The following is a 20,873-nucleotide window of genomic DNA, read 5'->3' on the forward strand; positions in this document are numbered from 1 at the left end:
ACAGCCATCACTTTGGGTAACACCCGAGGGGCATTGGTAAAGCCAAAAGGGAGCACGGTGAACTGAAAATACTCATGGCCTACCGTAAACCGCAGATAGCACCAGTGGGCAGGCAGGACAGGAATGTGAAAATTGGCGTCCTGCAAGTCCAAAGCTACAATCCATTCTTCTGGGTCCAGGGAAGACAAGAGCTGAGCCATTGTGAAAATTTGTAATGCTTCCTTCATGAAGTGGAAATTGAGAGCTCAAAGATCTAGAAAAGGATGAAGTCCTTCATCCTTTTTGGGAAACAGGAAGTAGCGGGAAAGGCAACCTCAGCCTGCTTCTGGAACCAGAACCCTCTCAATGGCTCCCGTGGCCCGAGATCCACAACTTCCTCGTGGAGAAGGGACAGATGATTCTCCATTAACCAGTTGTGAGATACTTGCATGGAGTGAGGAGTAGTCTCGAAGGGGAGGGAGCAGTCCCTATGAAAAATCTGCAAATCCCACCTCTCTGATGTTATGGACTACCAGTGGGGCAAGTGACGGTGAATCCTGCTGCCAACTGGATACCCATGATGGTAAAGTAGCAGATTAGGATGCCTTGGAGGCTGCAGCTGCTGTGGGGAGGGAGGGGGTGGACTGACCAGACCGTTGGCTACCTGACCCAGGAGGCCTGTGGGTACCGCACACTCGGCCACACAGAGGCTGGGAAGTATGCACAGCTCAGTGGCTGGGAAGGAATTGGCATGGCTGGGCGCCCCTTCCGTAGCCACGAAAGGAGCAAAAGGCAGATTGTGGATGACATGGGGCCGCAGAGAAGCCCAAGGACGTGGGCGTAGCACAAGAGTCCCTAAAGTGCTAGAGTACCAAATCTGCCTAGTCTTCGAAGAGACAGGTGCCATGGAAGGGCATGTCTATAAGGGAAGCTTGAACATCCCCCAAAAAGCCAGTGGTTCTCAACTAGGCATGACACCTCGGGGTAACTGTCGATGAAACCGCTCTGCCCAATGATTCATTTTGTGTCAAGTCCACATTGTATTGTGAACTTTGCTGCATCTCTGCCATCGGCAACAGCCTGATTGGCCAGGGACTCCTCTGAGACCTGTGGCAGCACTTGCACAACCATTTCCCACAGAGTGTGAAAGTAACAGCCCAAAAGGCATGTGGTGTTCACAGACCACAATGCAAGGCTGGCAGAACTTCTTTCCCAAAAAGTCCAGCCTCTTGGATTCCATATCCAGGGGGCAGTAGGCAATGTGCCCTGGGATGTTGAGGCTTGGACTGCCAAGCTCTCTGGGGTAGGGTGCTGGGCGGTGGCTGCTGGTGTCGTTCTATTCACAGGAGCGCCTGTGTTAGGTTTGGACCAAGTCCTCAAAAGAACGTCAGTGAAGGAGTCATTGAATGGGAGTAGGGGTTCAGATGAGGAAATGCCCGGTAGCAAGACCTTTGTCAAGATGTTCATCTTGCTGCGACAGAGGGCAACTGATGATATATAAATATACACACACACAGACAAATATTTTTGTTTAAGTTACACAACAATTCTAGTACTCTATTTTATTCCCACTGAAGTGAGAAATGCACCAGTGAAAAGAACACTATAGTGCCCCCCCTCCATGCAGCACAGGTTGTATGCATACTGTCAGATCAATATCACTTCAGATATATATGACCATTGTGCTGATGGTACTGCCAGAAAATGATAAGACATCTGGTAGAACTACTGCTGAAGTATACTAACTCTCTATAGATTAAACAACAGTAGATTATTTAGCCCCGTATAATGCTACACTGTTCAACATTATTTAAATGAAATAGTGATTAATTCAACCATGGAAGAAGTTGCTGTGCTGACCTGTTTGTCATTAACCTGAACCATCTGCAGGTAGGTCCTGAAGCATTTAATCATTAAACGACCAACCACCCCCAAAACAAATTCCTAGCTTGCTTAATAGTCTTATATTGAGACATTCATCATATCACTTGAAGTAGACCACAGTCTTAATACACTTTGGCTCGATTCAATAGCCTCCAAACAACAAAAAAACAGGTCAGATTCCATTAAAAGATCCATTACTAAATTAAGATAGCAGGCCTTTCATCATTTTATACACTACAATGGAAAAAATATGTCAAATGAAAATAGTGAAATATGCCACTGATACAACTAATTTAAAGGGACATTTTCACTGAGCATTGTTACTTTATCACACTTGCCTCACAAATTAAGGTGAAGCAAATACAAATCTTATCACTAACCTGTTTACTCAGATTCTCCCACTGTGCCTTCAATTCGTTCAGCCTCGGCTGCACCCACTTGTGCAAAGTTGCGAGGGGCTGGTTCCGAAGCATGGACTCAACCTCTTTCAGAGCCTTCAGAGATGACTCAACATCTTCCATCTCATTCACAAGTATCTGTTGATAGAGTGTGGTGGGAAAATCATGATAAACTATATCTACTCACATTAAAAAAATGCAATTGTACGGAGATACCCTAAAGAGAAGGGCCAAACGAATAACCAATTAGGACTGCCACTTCATTGATATTCAGGACACTTATCTGTAATTTTGCAGGTGTTCCTGGCTCAGAGCATCCTAAGATCAGGTATACACATTAGTCGGTGCCAATATATATTAGTCTATGCCAAATCCACTAAAAACCATTCATCCCCACCATAGGAACTTTCACTGATAATGTGACCTCCAACACACAGCCCTGGTCCTGCCCCAAGAGTAATAACAAGATCCTTTTTGAACCAGAACACAACCAAACCAAGACTGGGTTCGGCCTCTTCATTTGGGTGCAGCTTGGTTCAAGATGTACACTGAGCACAGGATCCCCCCCCCCCCTTGAGCATACTCATCGCACTTTAAGAGCTCCACTGAGGTTAAAAAAGTGATGGGTGGAATGCTTGAATTAATCTATGCAACTGGTATTTACTCAGGCAACTGTGAAGTGAACCAAAGTTAAGTTCCATCATAGAAACAGAAATGCTTTCTATTCCTCACATACCTGACCACTGGCTTCTCCGAAACTTTTCCAGCTCTTTCAGGTATAAAATACATTTTTCTTGTGATCTGAACAAATAGTTGTATGTTTAACTACTTGACTGTCCTTTCCTTCTTTAACACTACCCCGCACCCACCTTGCCCCATCCTGTTAGTCTTCTCAGACTTTCAGTTGTTTTTTGTAAGAGATTTATCTCAACCCTCATCTTTTTCATAACCTGTAAACTTGCTGGTTCTCGTAGTGTTTACCTCCACTCCATAACCATTGTATATAACAAAATAAATCTGTCCACCTCTTGTATTTCTTCGGGTTCTTCAGCCCACTGATCGCTAAAATAACTAAAGTTATAGATATAACTTTAAATGAGCAAAATAACTAGACAAGGCACTAAAGCTCAAATAACTACGTAGTGAGATTTTTAAGAAACAGAAGCAATATTAAGCTAATTGCAAAGTAGTGTTAATAGTTAAGTGTATAAACTGATCAACATGAAATGAAGCAAAATATGCAGAACATTGCAACTTCTTTCCACAGGTAACTACATTCAGAATAAATACCGTGCACTTCTCCAATTTTGGTTGAAGCCCTTCTGATTCCCCGGGGGATACGTCCTGCTCCTTTGTTACAAAGTTGTGTGCTTCATCCAACCACCTTTGAGTGACTTTGGAATCAGTCTGAACCAAATACAGAAAATAAGAGTATTAATTGTGTGACAAGTACTACCCTGTTGGGAAGAGATAATTCCAACTCAATGCAGTAGTGCCCCAACCTTCACTCATTAGCCAGACTGCAATATACACTGACCATGGAAATTACTTCTATATGTATGGAGATGTATTTCATGTTGCCATAGTGAAAACATTGCATTTATCTGGTCCTCCTGGCCAATCGCTGGACACAAGTGGCTTAGTGCATGCACCTGACATGCGACTGAATAGGAAGAAAGGATACAAAGACGACTGTCTTACTTGGCAGTTGGGTAAGTGGTTGGTCAAGACACAGATGCAAAAAGTAAGGATAACAAATATTTGACGGTTCGGAAAATCTTGTCTCAGAAGTAATAAGATTATTCTAGGTAAAATATTTAAAAAGTGTTTTTCTTTTTTTTTTTACACAAACGTGTCATGTAAAAGTTACACTATAACATGCAGAAGAGTCCACCTGTGTGAGCTCAATTACCTTCAGTGGGTGGCTTCTTTCATTGCAGAATAAAGGATTCAAATAATTTGTAACTAGTCACTCTCAAACTGAAAAAAATCCGAAACAAACAACCTGGATATCCCAATCTACTATATAACAAATTACATTTTGCTCAATTTGTCCAAGAAACACAAAAATGTCAAAAGATCACACAAATAACCTTTAATAGTGACCGCTGTAAGGCCTTGCTGAGCAAAAGACAAAACAAACAATAAAACATCTGACAGTTTGGCTGGTAAAATTTATGTCTTGTCACAATTTTGTCTCAGCGCCAGGCATAAATGGGCTTCATTGGTGGATGCCTGGCGGCATGCGTGACATCCACATTCTCCGGTGGTAGATCGAACACAGTCAACTGCCACCGGTCAATCTCCACACACGGAGGTGTAGATTAAGCAGGTTCACGTGCAAAACCCTGCTGGTGCAAAAGAATATCCTCTCAAGGTGGCTGCCTGTTCGAAGGGCAGACATCCATGCCAATAAGTTCTGAATCCCATGTTCTCCAGGTTTAATCCAAAGCCACCAGGATGACTTGTGCCTGGTCTTTCTTCTGAAACTTGGGGCAGTAGATGCAGAGACAGAAAGGTCCACTCCAGCCAGATTGACTCTCCTAGTGATAGTTTTCACAGGAATTACCACACAAAAATGTTTGCACACTGGGCATTCTCGACTGTGGTGAAAAGGTCTAGCGAGCACTCTCCCAACTGTCAGAAGATGTCCTGTGCCACCTCAAGATCTAGACGCCATTTGTGATCTGCCTTGCACCACCAGTTGAGTTCATCTGCCCTGGCAGTCAAGGATCAAGCCAGGTGGTTCACGATCAGGCATGTGCAGGCCAAGTCCAGAGGCACAGAACCTTTTACCACAGCACCAGAAGCCCCCCCAACCCAGCAGTGACGCATCCATCCTTACCATCAGCTCTAGGTGGGGAAGAGGGAGGGGCCTGACACTGGTCCAACTAAGGTCAAGCAGGCACCACCCCAGATCAGATGTAGTCACCATTGAAACCTAGATGAGATGCAACAGGTTGCGGTTGCCTTTGTGCTGTGCTCACTGGGACTACAGATTCCACTACAAGCCTGATCTCCTGGTGCAGTTGACAAGCAAGATGCAGGAATCTAACTGGCCAAGAAGCCTCAGAGCTGCTCTCACGAGATCCACGACCAGGGATGAAACATTGTGATTGTAACTCAAATGTCCTGGACTGATTGCAATGGAGGGAAGGCCCTGAACTACAACATGTCCAAGACACCTATAAAAGCAAGCCTCTATGAAACAGCCATGCACAACTTCACCTTGTTGATCAAAAGCCCAAATAATGTCAGGTAGTCACTGTTATTTGGGGGTGGACCCTAACTAACTGTGGTCAGCCCACCTTCAACAGCCAGTCATCGAGACAATGGAGCCACTGAACATTACATAGAAGTTTTCATGAGAAGAAAGGTGTTCAACATGGGTCCAGGAGTCACTAGATACATAACAAACTTTCAGGATAACCACTGACTAACAAGATTTCTATAAAGGTGCTATGAGTTCACTCAATGTGGGAGACCGTCATTCTGCCAACTGCAACAGTCAGGTACTTACTGCAAGTATCCTTTATTTATTTGTGAATCATTATTCATACCAGGATCTCATGCACAAAAGAGTACATACATACATACTGCCCATTGTGGACTTATCCCAAGTCAGTCTACCACACACTACCTTTACTGTCTTCCAGCAACACAGCAAATAATGACACATCTGTCATCTGTGTTTAAGGCAGTGTGTTCACAAGTGCTCCAAGGTGAATTCTTTGACCTATTTGGTATGGACCCAGTTGGAAGAAAAAAGGTTTAATGGCCTACAGTGTATAAGAACATAATAACTATCTAATTAAAACACTACTGCACGAACCCTCAGACTCAAGAGTCTCTACAAACCAAAAGCCTTCAGTACATTATCAGTTTCCTACTGCAGTTTATTTGGTCAGAGAGGCAGTAGCAAGGCCTACATGGGATATGCATAGCAGACACATGCAATGTAACTTCCTTTAATGCAGATGGAAAATTGTAAATGTAAATTATTTCACAGGAAATATTTGTACAAGTGTTTCTATTTTTGCCAAGTTTTGTTTCATATTAAAAAGAACATAATTAAGTGGAATAAATATTCTTAACATTCTCTCATGTATCAAAAGCGTATGAAATAATGTGAAACCCATAAGGAGGGTTGCTTAAGGTATTTTTCTGTACAAAGAACAAGTTTAAATAGCAGAGTAAGCCTGAACTATGCTGTGTACCGCAAAACACTGACTGAGTTTGTTACTAAATAAAATAAGGGCAAAAACATAACAATGAAAGATTCAGCTAAGAGTAAAGTGGGCATGTATAATTTAACGATGACATAAAATTGGACAATACAATCTTTATCACAAATAGAAATCATCTGAAGTATCGGATGGCTCCTTACTAACTGTGAGGATGTAAGTGAGGAACAATTCTATGCAAAGGGAGATAGTAAAATGGATCTTTTCTCACATGGCCTTCCTATGTATGTTACAGAACTACTGCACCCTGGCATGACCAAACAACATTACAACAAGGAGCAGATGTGCATACATATTTTCTACAACAATCAATGAAGCGGAACAACGACTCCTTTTTTCCCTGCCTTAACCACGTATGTGCTGAACAATGCACATGCGTGGTTTAAGGCAGAGAAAAAGGGAGAGTGCATCGGAAGAGGACGCAGCTAAGTGGGGCTCGGGGAGGGATGGAAGGTAGTTTTTAGGGGCGGGTGGATTAAGGGCTTGGCGTGGGGGCAGGTCGAGGTATTTTTATTTTTTTATTTAGGGGCGGGGTGGGGGATTGGGGTAGTTCTGGTTTTTAGGGGTGGGGGATAAGGGCAGTTCTGTTTTTAGGGGTAGGGTAGTTTTGATTTGGGAAGGTCGGGGTACTTTTGTTTTTGGGGTGGGGGATCGGGGTAGTTTGTTTTTTGGGGACGGGGGGGTCAGGTAATTTGGTTTTTGCAGGTGGGGGAATCGGGGATGTTAGGTTTTTGGGGGAGGAGGATCGGGGAGTTTTGGCTTTTGGGGGTGGGGGTTGGGGTAGTTTGTTTTTTTTGGTTTAGATTGTTTTTTTTGAGAATGGGGGGATTGGGGTAGTTTGGTTTTTGGGAGTGGGGGAGGTCAGGCTAGTTTGGTTTTTGGGGGTGAGGGATCGGGGTAGTTTGGTTATTGGGGGTGGGGAATCGGGGTAGTTTGGTTTTTGGGAGTGGGACGGGATAGTTTCATTTTGGAGGTGGGGTGGAGGGATCAGGGTAGTTTTGTTTTTAGGGGCAGGGTGGGGGGGTCGGTTGTTTTTAGGGTGGGTGGGTAAGGTCGGAGAAGGGTTTAGGGCTTAGGGTGGGTGGGCCTTCTGGGCCTTGGGACAGGTGAGGTGGGGGTCGCATGCTAGAACCACGCATGCTTTTACTAGGCATGCTTTTACAACAACAACAAAAATCGCTGTAAAGGCATGCGTGGTAGAGGCATCGTGGTAACAACGCGGTTGTTGTTCCGACTGCATTTTTCAGGCATGCGTGGTCCCAGCATTCGTTGTTCCATCATACATTCATGCCTCCCACTTATGGGAATAGGGATACCCTTAAGGTTTTTAAAAGAACCCTCACTCACTAACGCTAGTTAGTGGCATGCTTCATCATAAGGTTCCCACCAGAGACACCCTTAATTTCTGATAACAGAAGTGAAGTAAGCCCCCTCTCTTTCCACTATCTACTTTTGTTATCCTCTCTCACATATATTTTCTACCATTAGTTACAAATCTCATTACACAAAGCAACACAAAGATTTTTTTACCTCAAACTTTTTCAGTTTTGACAAAACATCCTCCAGGCGATTAATGTCTTCGGAAAGCCTGTCATTCAGTTTCTTCCACTGGTCATGTAACTCTTCCAGTGACTGTGTAAATGTTTTCCCCTTATCGTCAGATGCATTTCGAACAGCAGCAACTGTTTCCAAGGTAAGTTTATCAATGGAGGGCTTCTGATTTTCTAGTGTTTGAGAGAAGGCCTAAAGGGAAGCAAGAGAATATGTAAACCAAACTTTCATGGAGACCCTTCTCCTAAGTTAACCACCTCCCTTATTTCAGCTAACCTTCATCTTAAAAAGTATTCTCAAGAATGTTTTTTAAAAATGTTTCTTTATTGATTTTATACGCCCAATGCAGGCAGCAATTTTAATAAAATACAACGGTAAACATTGATTAGAATAATTTCAGCGGTATCCCCACATCTAAGCCCCGACACACTAGCACACATATGAAACAAGGAAATTAGTATTCTGTGGTTTTGATCATTTCTTTCTCATTCACCAAGATGAGACGTAGTGGCTGCCCTTTCTTTCTCATTCATCAAGCTGAGGGGTAGAGGCTGCCTTGTACTCAAGAATGTTTAAAGAGACTCACAAACTTTCTGTACATTCATAACATTATTAATCCCCCACAAGCTGTATTGTGCCAGTTCCATTTCACAGATACTGCACTCATCCCCATTTCCTTAATTCCTCTCATGAAATCCTCTATATTATACTGCTGCTGCATCGTGTTCCTGTAGCTACAATTGCCCTATAAGCAAGAGGCAAGATTCTGCTTTTTTGTTACTTTGGGGTACTGAGAACTCCATCCAAAATAATGGTATGTGTGAAGGAACATTTGCCATGAGTGTCAGTTTCCCAGCTTCTGCCCTATTTCTTTAACGGCACAACTGTGCCTTTTCCTCAGCAGTGGAACCCCCGGCATAATAGACAACAGTATTATTAAACCACTACTTGATAAGGTCTCAATGGATGAGGCTGCATTGGTGAAGTTGGATGAACCAGTGGATGAGCTTCTTTAGTAGTGGTGGGACCTGATGGATGGTGAAATGTGGTGGAATTCCAAAGGCGCCGGTAGTTCACTGGTGGTTTATCAGGCACCTCCTATCAGCTCCCGCTTTACACACAGGGCACCAAATCTATGTGGGAAGGGTATATGGGGCCTAGAGAGATCATAGGACAGGCAGCAAAAGCATCCCTACTCCTGACTTGCCTGGATACTGTAAGGGGGCTGGACAAAGAGGTGGTGTCTTATGAGGAGGCACTAGGGTGAAGCTAAAGTTCAAACCTGAGAACTGACCAGGAGGATGGGTGCCCCTAACATAGATCACTGACAGTTTGCATGTGGGAAATAGTGAAAGGCACCAACCTCTGTAGGGCAGAAAGGCCTGCTGTGATACCTTAAAGTTTTGTCTCAGTGTCTAAATCATGGTGTCTGCAGCTTAATCAGGTATGAAGTGGAACCACCATCAACGTGAACCTTGCATTCTCCTGCTCTTCAGTCAATCACAACTGCTTGTTTTTGAGACCTTCTAGACAACGGTCTGCATGAACCAGGACCACTGCATCAGTATTTTGGCTACACTTTCAAGTAATCATCTTGAAAAGGCCTCTACTACATCCCCTGCACCTGCCTTTCAAATTATGTGGATTGGGGGGAGGGGCATATAATACAGTGGTTCATACAGCACTTTGCTTTAGAGAATCCTAAACCTGTGCTGACTGACATTTTGGCTATAGTAGAAGACGGGAGGGTGGTGCATTAATATAAAATTACCATGTTATGTTAAGGAAAAGGTCAGAGCAACAATGTCCCCTTTGTGGAGATGTCAGAGAAATTGGTGTGGCTGCACATCATTGCAGAGCATAAAATGAGGCATTTCTAGACTCCCAGGGAGGTTTCGGACTGCGTGGGTAGTTTGTCTGCTGCAGGGATAAGTGGAAAACTAAGGGCAACCAGACATATTTGTCCTGGATACTATGACCGCTTCCACCCAGAGGAAGCAAAACAACACCTTGACTGCAATACTCCAAGGCTGGGGAGGAGTTGTGGTTGCAGCTGGTGACTTGTGCCATTTCTAGGGACTCTATGACAGGGACAATAAGTGTGGTGAAAACATATGAGCATAAGTTTCTCCTTGTTGCTGCAGGGAGGTGGTATTAATGGTGAGAATGTTTATGGAGAGGGTAACAGAAGCAATTATTCTGTGTGTCTTCTTCCTTCACTCGCTTCTAATATTTTAATTTATAGTTTAGAGATACATTGTTGGCTCAACAGGCTCTTTGTCGACTGGGTTGATGAGTAGTTTGAGTTAAAGGGAATAATGAGCGAGGATTGTTTTGCTGAAGACAGTACCCTCTATGTGAAGTTTTCTAGGGTTGAGAACGTGATTAGAATGGTATGTCTGGTGAAAAAGAGGTGAGATGACTGGGGTGAACAGTCTGTGCAACACAAGTGGCATGGAGCGCCTTATTGTGAAATGTAAATTGGCTGCGAGAAAACGCTGTCTCCCATTTCTGGACAAGAGTTGTCTCCCAATTCCTCACAAGGCATAAACCTGACCTGAAGTTATTTCAGTCTGTTCTTCTTATGGGTAACGAATACCAAATTGAGGGTACAAAAAATACTTGCTTTTGGACCATGATGGATGTCCTGAGGATCAGAAGAATTCGTTCTTGAGCAGCTGGAGGAACAGCTTGGTGGGGTCACAACAGAGATGGCTACACTTTCACTACCAAAGAGACAGCGTGGGATTGGAGCAAAGTAGGAGGAAAGTCATGGCTTGTTAGGAGAAATGAGGAGTCAAGGTAGATATGGGTGGCAGAGGATGAAGAGGACAGGGAAGACAAGGGTGATGAATGTATGGCACGAGTAATTTGGCGATATCTTAGAACATTATACCATGAATGTCAACAGGAAATTTATAATGGAATTTATTTGTGACCTCAAATCTCCCTCACCCCCCCTCTTATAGATGGTACTGAAAAGGCCAAAACTGTTGCAGATCAGCTGCAAACCAATGAGATGTTTAAACTCAGTGATATGTCAAATTAAACCCTTTCTCTGCCAGGCCTTTTCCCCCTCAGGTGCCAGGCCTTTTTTTGGCTATTTGGGGCAGTTTGCGATTAGGCCCTCATAACTTTTTGTCCACATAGGCAACCCACACCAAATATGCGTCCTTTTTTTCCAACATCCTAGAGATTCTAGAGGTACCCAGAGTTTGTGGGTTCCCCCGTAGGAGACCAAGAAATTAGCCAAAATACAGCAAAAATGTCTTTTTTTTTTTTTTCTAAAAAAAAGGGCTGCAGTAGAAGGCTTGTGGTTTTTTCCCTGAAAATGGCACCAACAAAGAGTTTGCTGTGCTACAATCACCATCTTCCCAGCTTTCAGGAATAGGCAGACTTTTATCAGAAAACCACATTTTCCAGCACAATTTTGGCATTTTACTGGGACATACCCCAATTTTACTATTTTTGTGCTTTTAGCCTTCATCCAGTTAGTATCAGAAATGGGTGTGAAACCAATGCTGGATCCAGGAAAGCTAAACATTTCTGGAAAGTAGACAAAATTCTGAATTCAGCAAGGAGTCATTTGAGTAGATCCTACAAGGTTTTCCTACAGAAAATAATAGCTGAAATAAAAAAATATTGAAATTGAAGTTAAAAAAACCCAGCCATTTCTCTCCACGTTTTACTCTAACTTTTTCCTGCGATGTCAGATTTTTTAAAGCAATATACTGTTACGTCTGTGAGACTCTTCTGTTTGCAGGAATATATAGGGCTTGTGGATTCATCAAGAACCCTAGGTACCCAGAGTCAATACATGAGCTGCACCTTGCAATGGGTTTTCATTCTATACCGGGTATACACCAATTCATTTGCTGAAATATAAAGAGTGGAAAAATAGGTATCAAGGAAACCTTTGTATTTCCAAAATGGGCACAAGATAAGGTATTGAGAAGCACTGGTTATTTGCACATCTCTGAATTCCGGGGTCCCCATACTAGCATGTGAACTACAGGCTTTCTCAAATAGACATCTTTTTTACACACTGCCTTACATTTGGAAGGCAAAAATGTAGTGAAAGAAAAGGGGCAATAACACTTGTTCTTCTATTCTGTGGTCCCCCAAGTCTCCCCATAAAAGTGGTACCCTCACTTGCACGGGTAGGCCTAATGCCTGCGACAGGAAACGCAACATGGACACATTACATTTTTACATTGAAATCTGACGTGTTTTTTGCAAAGTACCTAGCTCTGGATTTTGGCCTCTAGCTCAGCTGGCACACAGGGAAACCTACCAAACCTGAGCATTTGTGAAAACTAGACACCTAGGGAAATACAGGATGGGATAACTTGTGGGGCTTTCACCAGGTTCTGATACCCAGATTCCTTTGCAAACCTCAAAATTTGGCCAAAAAAACACCTTTTCCTCACATTTCGGTGACAGAAAGTTCTGGAATCTGAGAGGAACAACAACTTTTCTTCCACCCAGCGTTCCCCCAACTCTCCCGATAAAAATGGTACCTCACTTGTGTTGGTAGGCATAGTGCCCGCGAAAGGAAATGCCCCAAAACACTATGTGGACACATCAAAATTATCAAACACAAAACTATCTGTTTTTCCAGGGGGAGGCTGGGGGTGGGAGGGTGAGGGTGGGGAAGCCTACCAAACCCAAACATTTCTGAAAACTAGACACCTGAGGGACTCCAGGGACTTCTTACCCAGAATACTCAGCAAACCTAAAATGTAGCTAAAAAATAAAAATAAATCACATTTTCCCCACATTTCTGTGTGGGATCACCGCACCGGGGCAAATTTCCTACCACCCAATGTTCCCCTCAGTCTCTTGGTAAAAATGACACCTCACTTGTGTAGGTGGGTCAAGTGCCTGTGACACATGCAGAAATTGAGGGGGAACCACAGCGGGTCCAAAAGGGCAGTTTGGGAAAAAAAAAAACATTTTTAGGCTGACAACTGGGGAAGAATTTTTATCAGTATAGATGAGACAATGCTGGGTGGTAGGAATTTTGTGGATTCCTGCAGATTCCAGAAGGTTCCATCACAAACATTTGGGAAAAATTTGCGATTTCCAGCAAAATTGGAGGATTGCGGGGCATTGTGGGTAACAAAATGGTGTGGGGTTCATGTGAAGCACACCACCCTGGACTCACCCAGATGTTTGATTTTGAGATGTGTCTAAGTCTTGTGGATTCTTCTATATGACAGCGTCCCAAAGTCCAAAAAGTGCAGCCCCCACCATTCCAACTGGGACGATTTTGAGAGTTAGACAAGCTCTCATGGCCCAAATGTAAAACCAAAACACAAAATAATCAAATGTCCTCTTGCTTGCTGTGGGATAAGATGTTTTAGTGTGCGGGGGAGGGCTGAAAGACTGTTACCCCCTTCAGTTAGGTTGGGGGCCTAACCATGCCCATACTGGTTGGTAGCCACCACCCACTATTTTTTTTATTCCCTGGCATCTAGTAGGTGTTAAATTGGGGGTAATTACCCCCATCTGCCCACCGGTCGGAAGAACAACGTTGCCCCATTTATTTGGGGTGGGGGTATGGCCATACACCCACTCTCTTTTTTTGAAAAAAAAAAAAATCTTCCCTGGTCTCTGGTGGGCTTTCTATCCCCTTTGGGGGAAGAAGGGCCTTCCAAAAATAGGCCGATCTGCCCCCAAGGGGGGCAGATATGGCCAACAGTAATTTGCCCCCATGGGGGTTGACCCTTGCCCAAGGGGATGCCCCCCCCACAGACAAAAACACACACATACACACACACCAATCCCTGGTGCCTAAGTGGCTTCTGCCACCCCGGGGGTAGATCGGCCTAATAGAAATAGGCCAATCTGCCCCCAACGGGGACAGAAATGGCCTAAAATAAATTTACCCCTCCCCCCGCCCAGTGGAACGATCTTTGCCCAAGGGGGTAGCTACCCTTGCGTGAAATCAGCACAAAGAAAATCCATCCCTGGTGCCTAATGGTTCCTGCCCCCCTTGGGGGCAGATTAGCTTAATTATAATAGGCCGATCTGCCCCCGGGGGAGCAGAAATGGCCTAAAAACTATTTGCCCCTCTCACCCCCTAGGGAGTAAACGAAGTAAACGATTAGAAAAAACAAAAAACAAAAAACAAAAACAAATCACTGGTGTCTAGTAGTTTCACCCCCACACCATCCAACCCTAATTATAATAGGCTGATATGCCCCCGGGGAGCAGAAATGGCCTAAAAATAACTAGCTCCCATGGGGAGCGGTCCTTGCCCAAGGGGCCGCTCCCCTTATTCATAAATACAAAAAAGAAACTCCCTGGTGTCTGGTGGGCATTTCTGCTGCCGATTGCATTGCGATCGGCCAGCAGAAATGCAGAGGGAGACATCAAAGGAAAGCCATTTGAAGTGATTCCCCTTCAATCCCTGTCCATGGGAGAGGAGTGTGAGGCCATCGGGAGGAGCGCTAGCGCCAGCGTCCCCCCTGCCCTCCCCAGAGTGCCCATACCAGGACGTAACGGTTACGTCCTCAGCACCGGAGCAGTGCAAACGAGGACGTAACCGTTACGTCCTGGGCACCGAAGGGGTTAACCGTCTGTGCAGCCTTCTTGGTCCCAGATTTCTGTATTTGTTTCCAAGGGAGGGGGCTGAGGGTAGACTTGCAGCTGACCTACAGAAGACTTCTACTTGAAAAACCTGTTGAATAGTACAAGTTATTGAAAAGTACGGCGGACACAGCTGTATGATTTCTTCAAGTATTTCTTTTATTCTTAAGATAAGACGATACAGCCTCAACTCCCGTCCGCCCACACTGCTGCCTCCTCGCAACTACCCCGCAACATTCAACCACCCCCTGACATTCCAAGTTCAAATCCTTCTAGATCCACTACATGGTCGCGCGGCAGAGCATATTATGTGTACATACCCAACACATCTCCTCCCTCATAACAACACTTACAAAATGACAATAAACAAAATAACATAAATAGTTTACATGTCTTGACATATCTGGTGAATATACATGACCTAACAGTTCTTATAATACCTATGCATGCTAATTTCAGTACAGTTACATCAGTGCATAATCATTGAGTTTCTTAGGTGGTTTAACACTTCTAGTAAATCGTCTACAACGATTCACAGGTGAATTCCATGTTCTAGAGGAACGCATGCCAATGCGCTCGACATTTTTACCGGAACACTCGTCAGCTTTATTCACCGTACTAGACAAGGATAATTTGTTCTTGTTCCACCATTTACCATCCTCCAACTTAACGGCACTATCTCCTACTTGAATTATCTTCCTGCAGTCACTAAATCTAGATTGGCCTTTCACCATGACTCTCGGAAATTTTACTCTCACTAGATCACCTATTTTCCAATCAATGTCACGGATGTGACCCCCTTTGTTTGAACTAACAGCAAGTTTCGTATCCACCTTAGTTATATATTTCTGTTGTGCAGCTGAACGTTTCTCCATAACACCTTCAACTTTATGCCATGGCACACCAAAACGACCCATCCATTCTCTAGTTAACTTAGAAGATGGAATACGGCCGCGTAGTAGGACAAAGGGTGAAACTAGAGTGTCTGAATTGTTCGTGGTATGCACTGCCCATAACAATTTTGCTAACTCCGATTTGCAGTGTAGACCATTAGACTTGGACAACTGAATACTATCCTTGAGGACCCTGTTGAACCTTTCCACAAGTCCATTGCTTTGAGGATGGTACAACGACGTTTTAGTATGTCTAATGCTCAAAAATTTCAAAAACTTTTCAAATTGTGCCGATATAAACTGAGGTCCATGATCAGTCAAGATCTCATCCGGAATACCTTCCCTAGCGAAAATGTTTTCCAACCACTGGATCACATTGTTAGAGTCGGGAACTTTAAAATGTTTTACTTCCGGCCATCTGCTGTAATAATCAATAAGCACCAATCCATAATCTGGGGACCCATAAGACAAATTCACCGGACCAATAATATCTATTGCAAGCTTACTCCAGGGTTTGTCTGGAACCCTGACAGCTTCTATCGGGCTTGGCACAGTAACCTGGGACTTGTCACTGACAGCACAATACAAGCAATCCCTCACAAAATGTTCTATGCATTTGTCAACACCAGGCCACCAAAATCCTTCTCTGACCCTTCTCTTCATAGCTGGCATCCCACTGTGACCTTCGTGCGCCAAACTCAAAACTCTCTTTCTCATACTATCCGGTACAACTATCTGCCTTGACCTAAATAACAGTCCATTGATTACTGATAACTTATCAAAAACATGTTTGTACTTGTCTCTTAATTCACCATTAGAAGACCACAAGAACCACCCCGTGGTTACAGCATGCATAACTGATTTCATATCCTGGTCTGTCTCACACGCCTCCCTCCACTCCTGTTCATTCAGCGCACCATCCAAAAGCTCATTAACTGAACACACTACGAGGTCTTTATCACCTTCCTTGGAACCAATTTCTGTAGACATTTCTACAGAAGAATCAGATCCAGACAGTCTGGACAAACAATCCACCAAAATATTTTTTTTTCCTGGTAAATATTCTAACTTAAAATTGTGCTCACGCAATTTGTATTGCCACTTGGCAATCCTCGGAGTGGCTTTCTCAGCACCTTTGGCAGTGAAAAGTTGAACTAGAGGCTTATGATCTGTCCTAACAGTAAATCTAGTACCCCAGACAAACTGTCTAAAATAATTGACACCCCACCAACATGCCAGAGCCTCGCGCTCAATCACTGAATACGTTGCTTCAGCACCCTTCAAACTTCTTGACGCAAATGCTACCACTTCGTCCTTACCATCTCTCCTTTGTAATAAAACGGCCCCCAAACCTTTTTGGCTGGCATCTGTCATTATGATAGTATGATCCCTGGTGTCAAAGGGTTTTAAGGGAATCGCATGAGTAATCTGTTGCTTCACACACTCAAATTCACGGTTGCAATTAGCATCCCATAAAATTTTTACATTCTTCTTCAATAAATTCCTTAAGTTATAAGTCTTTTCCGAGCAATTTGGTACAAATTTGGCATAAAACTCTATCAGCCCCATGAAAGACCTCAATTGGTCCTTATTTTCTGGACACACAAAATCCTGAATGGCCTTAACCAAACTTACTTTAGGTTTGATACCTTCAGCTGATAATTCGAAACCTAAGTAATTTACAGCAGACACACCAAATCGGCACTTAGCGGAACTAAGAGTTACGCCTTTCAATTTTAGTACATCTAGCACACAACCTAGTCTCTCGTCATGCTCCAACATGTCTTTACCATAAACTAAAATATCATCCTGAAACGCCATCACTCCACTCAACTCCTTAAACATACTCTCCACTGTTCTTTGAAATACGGCTGACGCAGACGCCAACCCAAAAGGCATACGCTTGAACTGAAATAAGACAAAAGGTGTGATAAAGGCCGTGTAATGTCTCGAGCTAGGATGCAGACTAATTTGATGGTAAGCAGATGTCATATCGAGTAAGGAAAATACTTTACCATCTTTAATAGAAGACAGCATTTCCGAGATATTGGGTGGAGGGTACTGATCCACCCAGATTTTGTCGTTTAGATCGCGTAAGTCCACACACATTCGCAACGATCCATTCGCCTTGCGGGCTAAAACTACAGGTGCGACCGAATTCGAAGACTCTATAGGTTCAATTATGTCTAGAGCACACAATTTGTCTAATTCTATCTTTAAATCCTCTTTTAAAGTGAGGGGAACCTTCCGCACCTTGTGTACTTTTGGTTGCGCATCCTTATTGATCTTAATCTTGTGGGCAAAACCCTTGAATAGACCCACATTACTATTAAATATTTCCGGATAACGTGATTCCCATTTATCACACATGATTGAAGACACCTGCAAATACTAATTTCTCATTACAACTTGTTCAGGATTATTTGGATCTAATACCAGCTTTAATTTACCCTGATCACACCATCCTAAAAGGCATGTGTCGTCCATGGCTACGTAAATTGTGGCAGGTGTAAAGTTATCCTTGAATTTGAGTACAGCTTGGAATTCACCAACCACATCAATTGACATCCCACCATATCCAATGGGATGGATTAGTGAAGGTTTTAAGGTGACCCCTCGGACTCTAAACAAGTCATTCCACTTGGTCTCGCTCAAGAGTGTGAATGGTGAACCTGAATCAGCCATCATGTGAACCTGAACACCATCTATCTCGACCAAGCACAAAGGTCTTCTCACACCAGAATCCCTTACTTCACCAATCAGGGGTTCTTTGTCATACACCATGAATATTTCCCCTTCCTCGCTACTAGAAGAAGAGTAATTATTTGTAACAACACTGTTAACTTTGTGGTTAAGTTTGTCTGCACTGTTGGTCACGCTCGATTTACGTACCCTCACAAAATGTCCTTTCTTGTAACATTTGGCACACATCTTATCCAAGGCTGGACAGAATTTAGCATTACCTAAGTGAGTAGTACTACCACACCTATAACATTCTAAAGGTTTTGATACATTTTTCCCAGACTTGCATCCAGTAGGCTGAGGTGCACTCCCACTCTTCATGTTCCTATTTTTGTGTTTAGTCTTTACTGCTAACACCTCTGAACACAGCGATTGGTTCCTGTTGTCAGAGATTGACATCTGTTCCATGAACGACACAGTACTCTCAATTCTGGTGGCAATCTCTAAGGCTTTCTGTAAAGTTAAGTTGGGGGTGGATAGTAATGCTTCCTGTATTTTCTTATTATTAGTTTTTTCCACAAGCTGGTCTTTTATCATTTCTTCTTCAAATTCTTTATAATCACAAGAAACAGCCAAAAGTCTTAAAGCCCCTACATAACTGGATGCAGATTCACCTTCAGATTGGATCCTTTTGTAAAATTTATGTCTTTCCAAAGTGACATTCCTGCATATTTTAAACCTCTAATCAAGCGAGTTGATCGCTGTTTGGTACTCATCCTCTACACCGTCACCCTCCCCTTCAATTGCTAATACAGGTACTTTAGGAATATACTTTAACATTTTACGCCCTTCACTACCCAAACAATGTCTTAAAATTGCAAATTATCTTTTGTGGGTAAAGGTTTCACCCTCCAAGGCATCCAAATATGCCTCAAATGCCTCTTTCCATTGCTCCCAATCTGCATCTGGTAAGGCCAGATTAGGAACAAAAGGAGGGGGAGGAGCGATGGACTGCTGCATAGTGGTAAAATACAGGAACAAGAATATCAATCGCAACTAAAAACAAATGACAGTAGAAGGAGATAGCAGAATGTAAAAGGTGTGCGTGTCACCGAGGCACGCTAATTATTTTCCTCCAAAAAGTGCTGATTACATACAAATACAGATCGTAACAATAATAACGAAGTATTTAAGCTGTTCGTAGGGTGTGCGTATCACCGTGATACACAAACAGAAGATTGAAAACAATGTGAGGTGCAGAACTGGAGAATAGTGCACTTGAAATGGCTGCCAAATGTTATCTCTGTTAAACAACCGTATTGGTAAAATGGCAGTCGAGGTGTGCGTGTCACCGTGACACGCAAGCTGAAAATACAGTAGAATATACTTCAAAGATGGCCGCCGAAGAGTCTCCGCGATGCGGATGCAGCGGTCTAGCCCCAGAAAAACATGCACCTACTGCGTTTGGGATGATCGCCAAGGTACGGCTGCACTGTAAAATCCCAACGCGGTGGCCACAGCGATGTTACTTGATAGAAGGCACACACGCGGCACGTCTCGGTTGTCGGACGGTGTGCTGAAACGGTCGGCAGCACCGGAACACTTGGCCGAACCTTGTACAGAGAGTTTCTGTACTCGGAAGAAGAGGCTGTCAACAGGAGAACTCTCGTCGCCACTGAAAAGTACGGCGGACACAGCGGTACGATTTCTTCAAGTATTTCTTTTATTCTTAAGATAAGACGATACAGCCTCAACTCCCGTTCGCCCACACGGCTGCCTCCCCGCAACTGCCCCGCAACATTCAACCACCCCCTGACATTCCAAGTTCTAATCCTTCTAGATCCCCCCTACATGGTCGCGCGGCAGAGCATATTTTGTGCACATACCCAACAGTTATATTGTCCTAGATCCCTCTTGAATGTGGAGAACAAAAGTCTATCCGGAGCCACAAACAGACTGAACATAGTAATTGTGGTCCTAGTACTCGCAGACCAGCCCTGCTTTATACCACAAAGTTAAAACTTCTCTGACTATACAACTGTTTGGATCTAGAGGGTACTACTGGATTACTAGTAATTGTTTGGTCATTGGACACTGAAAATGCATTTGACTGCTGATTGGCACTTTCTAATAAGGGTATTTGTACAAAATAGGGTTTGTGCTGATTTTAAAGTTCTGAATTGTCCAACACTACACAAAACTCACAGATGTGGCAGGAGCAAACCATGTACTCTACTCACAGCAATCTAGAGACCTAGGCATGCCAGATAAGGCCAGACCCTTTAGTGATTGGGTTTGTTTGATGTGAGAAGGTAAGATTATATAGCCTCAAACATGAATGATACCCTCCGTTTTATTGGAGATCCATGATATGCTTTATTTGGGATGTGTCTTCCATTCCGGGACTCAACAATAATGGGAGCAAATCTAATTTATTTCCGATTCAACAGTGGTCCTTTGGTTCTCCTGCACGGTGACTGTGTGGAATGAATAAATTAATCAATTGAGAAGAAGTATTGCCTGGAGGAGTAGAGCTTGGTAACATCAATTGTAACTGTAGAAAATACATTTGAAATACGGAAAATGCACAATATGATTTGGCGCTCTCCCAATCACGTTTGTATTGATATTAGGGTATGAATTGGTTG

General features: G+C 43.4%; 1 protein-coding gene across 4 annotated transcripts in view; it reads right to left on the bottom strand.

Moving 5' to 3' along the window:
- The window catches only part of UTRN (utrophin), a 1,374,288-nt gene that overhangs the window by 920,786 nt on the left and 432,629 nt on the right, over positions 1 to 20,873 (bottom strand). For all 4 annotated transcript variants that reach the window (XM_069235249.1, XM_069235248.1, XM_069235247.1 and 1 more), the window contains exons 23-25: positions 8,036 to 8,248; positions 3,552 to 3,668; positions 2,244 to 2,399 (exon numbers count right to left, since the gene is read on the bottom strand). In XM_069235249.1, the coding sequence (XP_069091350.1) occupies positions 2,244 to 2,399; positions 3,552 to 3,668; positions 8,036 to 8,248 (486 nt within the window). The remainder of the gene's footprint in view (positions 1 to 2,243; positions 2,400 to 3,551; positions 3,669 to 8,035; positions 8,249 to 20,873) is intronic.

The sequence above is a fragment of the Pleurodeles waltl genome, chromosome 5, assembly GCF_031143425.1.
Source record: "Pleurodeles waltl isolate 20211129_DDA chromosome 5, aPleWal1.hap1.20221129, whole genome shotgun sequence".
NCBI lineage: Eukaryota > Metazoa > Chordata > Amphibia > Caudata > Salamandridae > Pleurodeles > Pleurodeles waltl.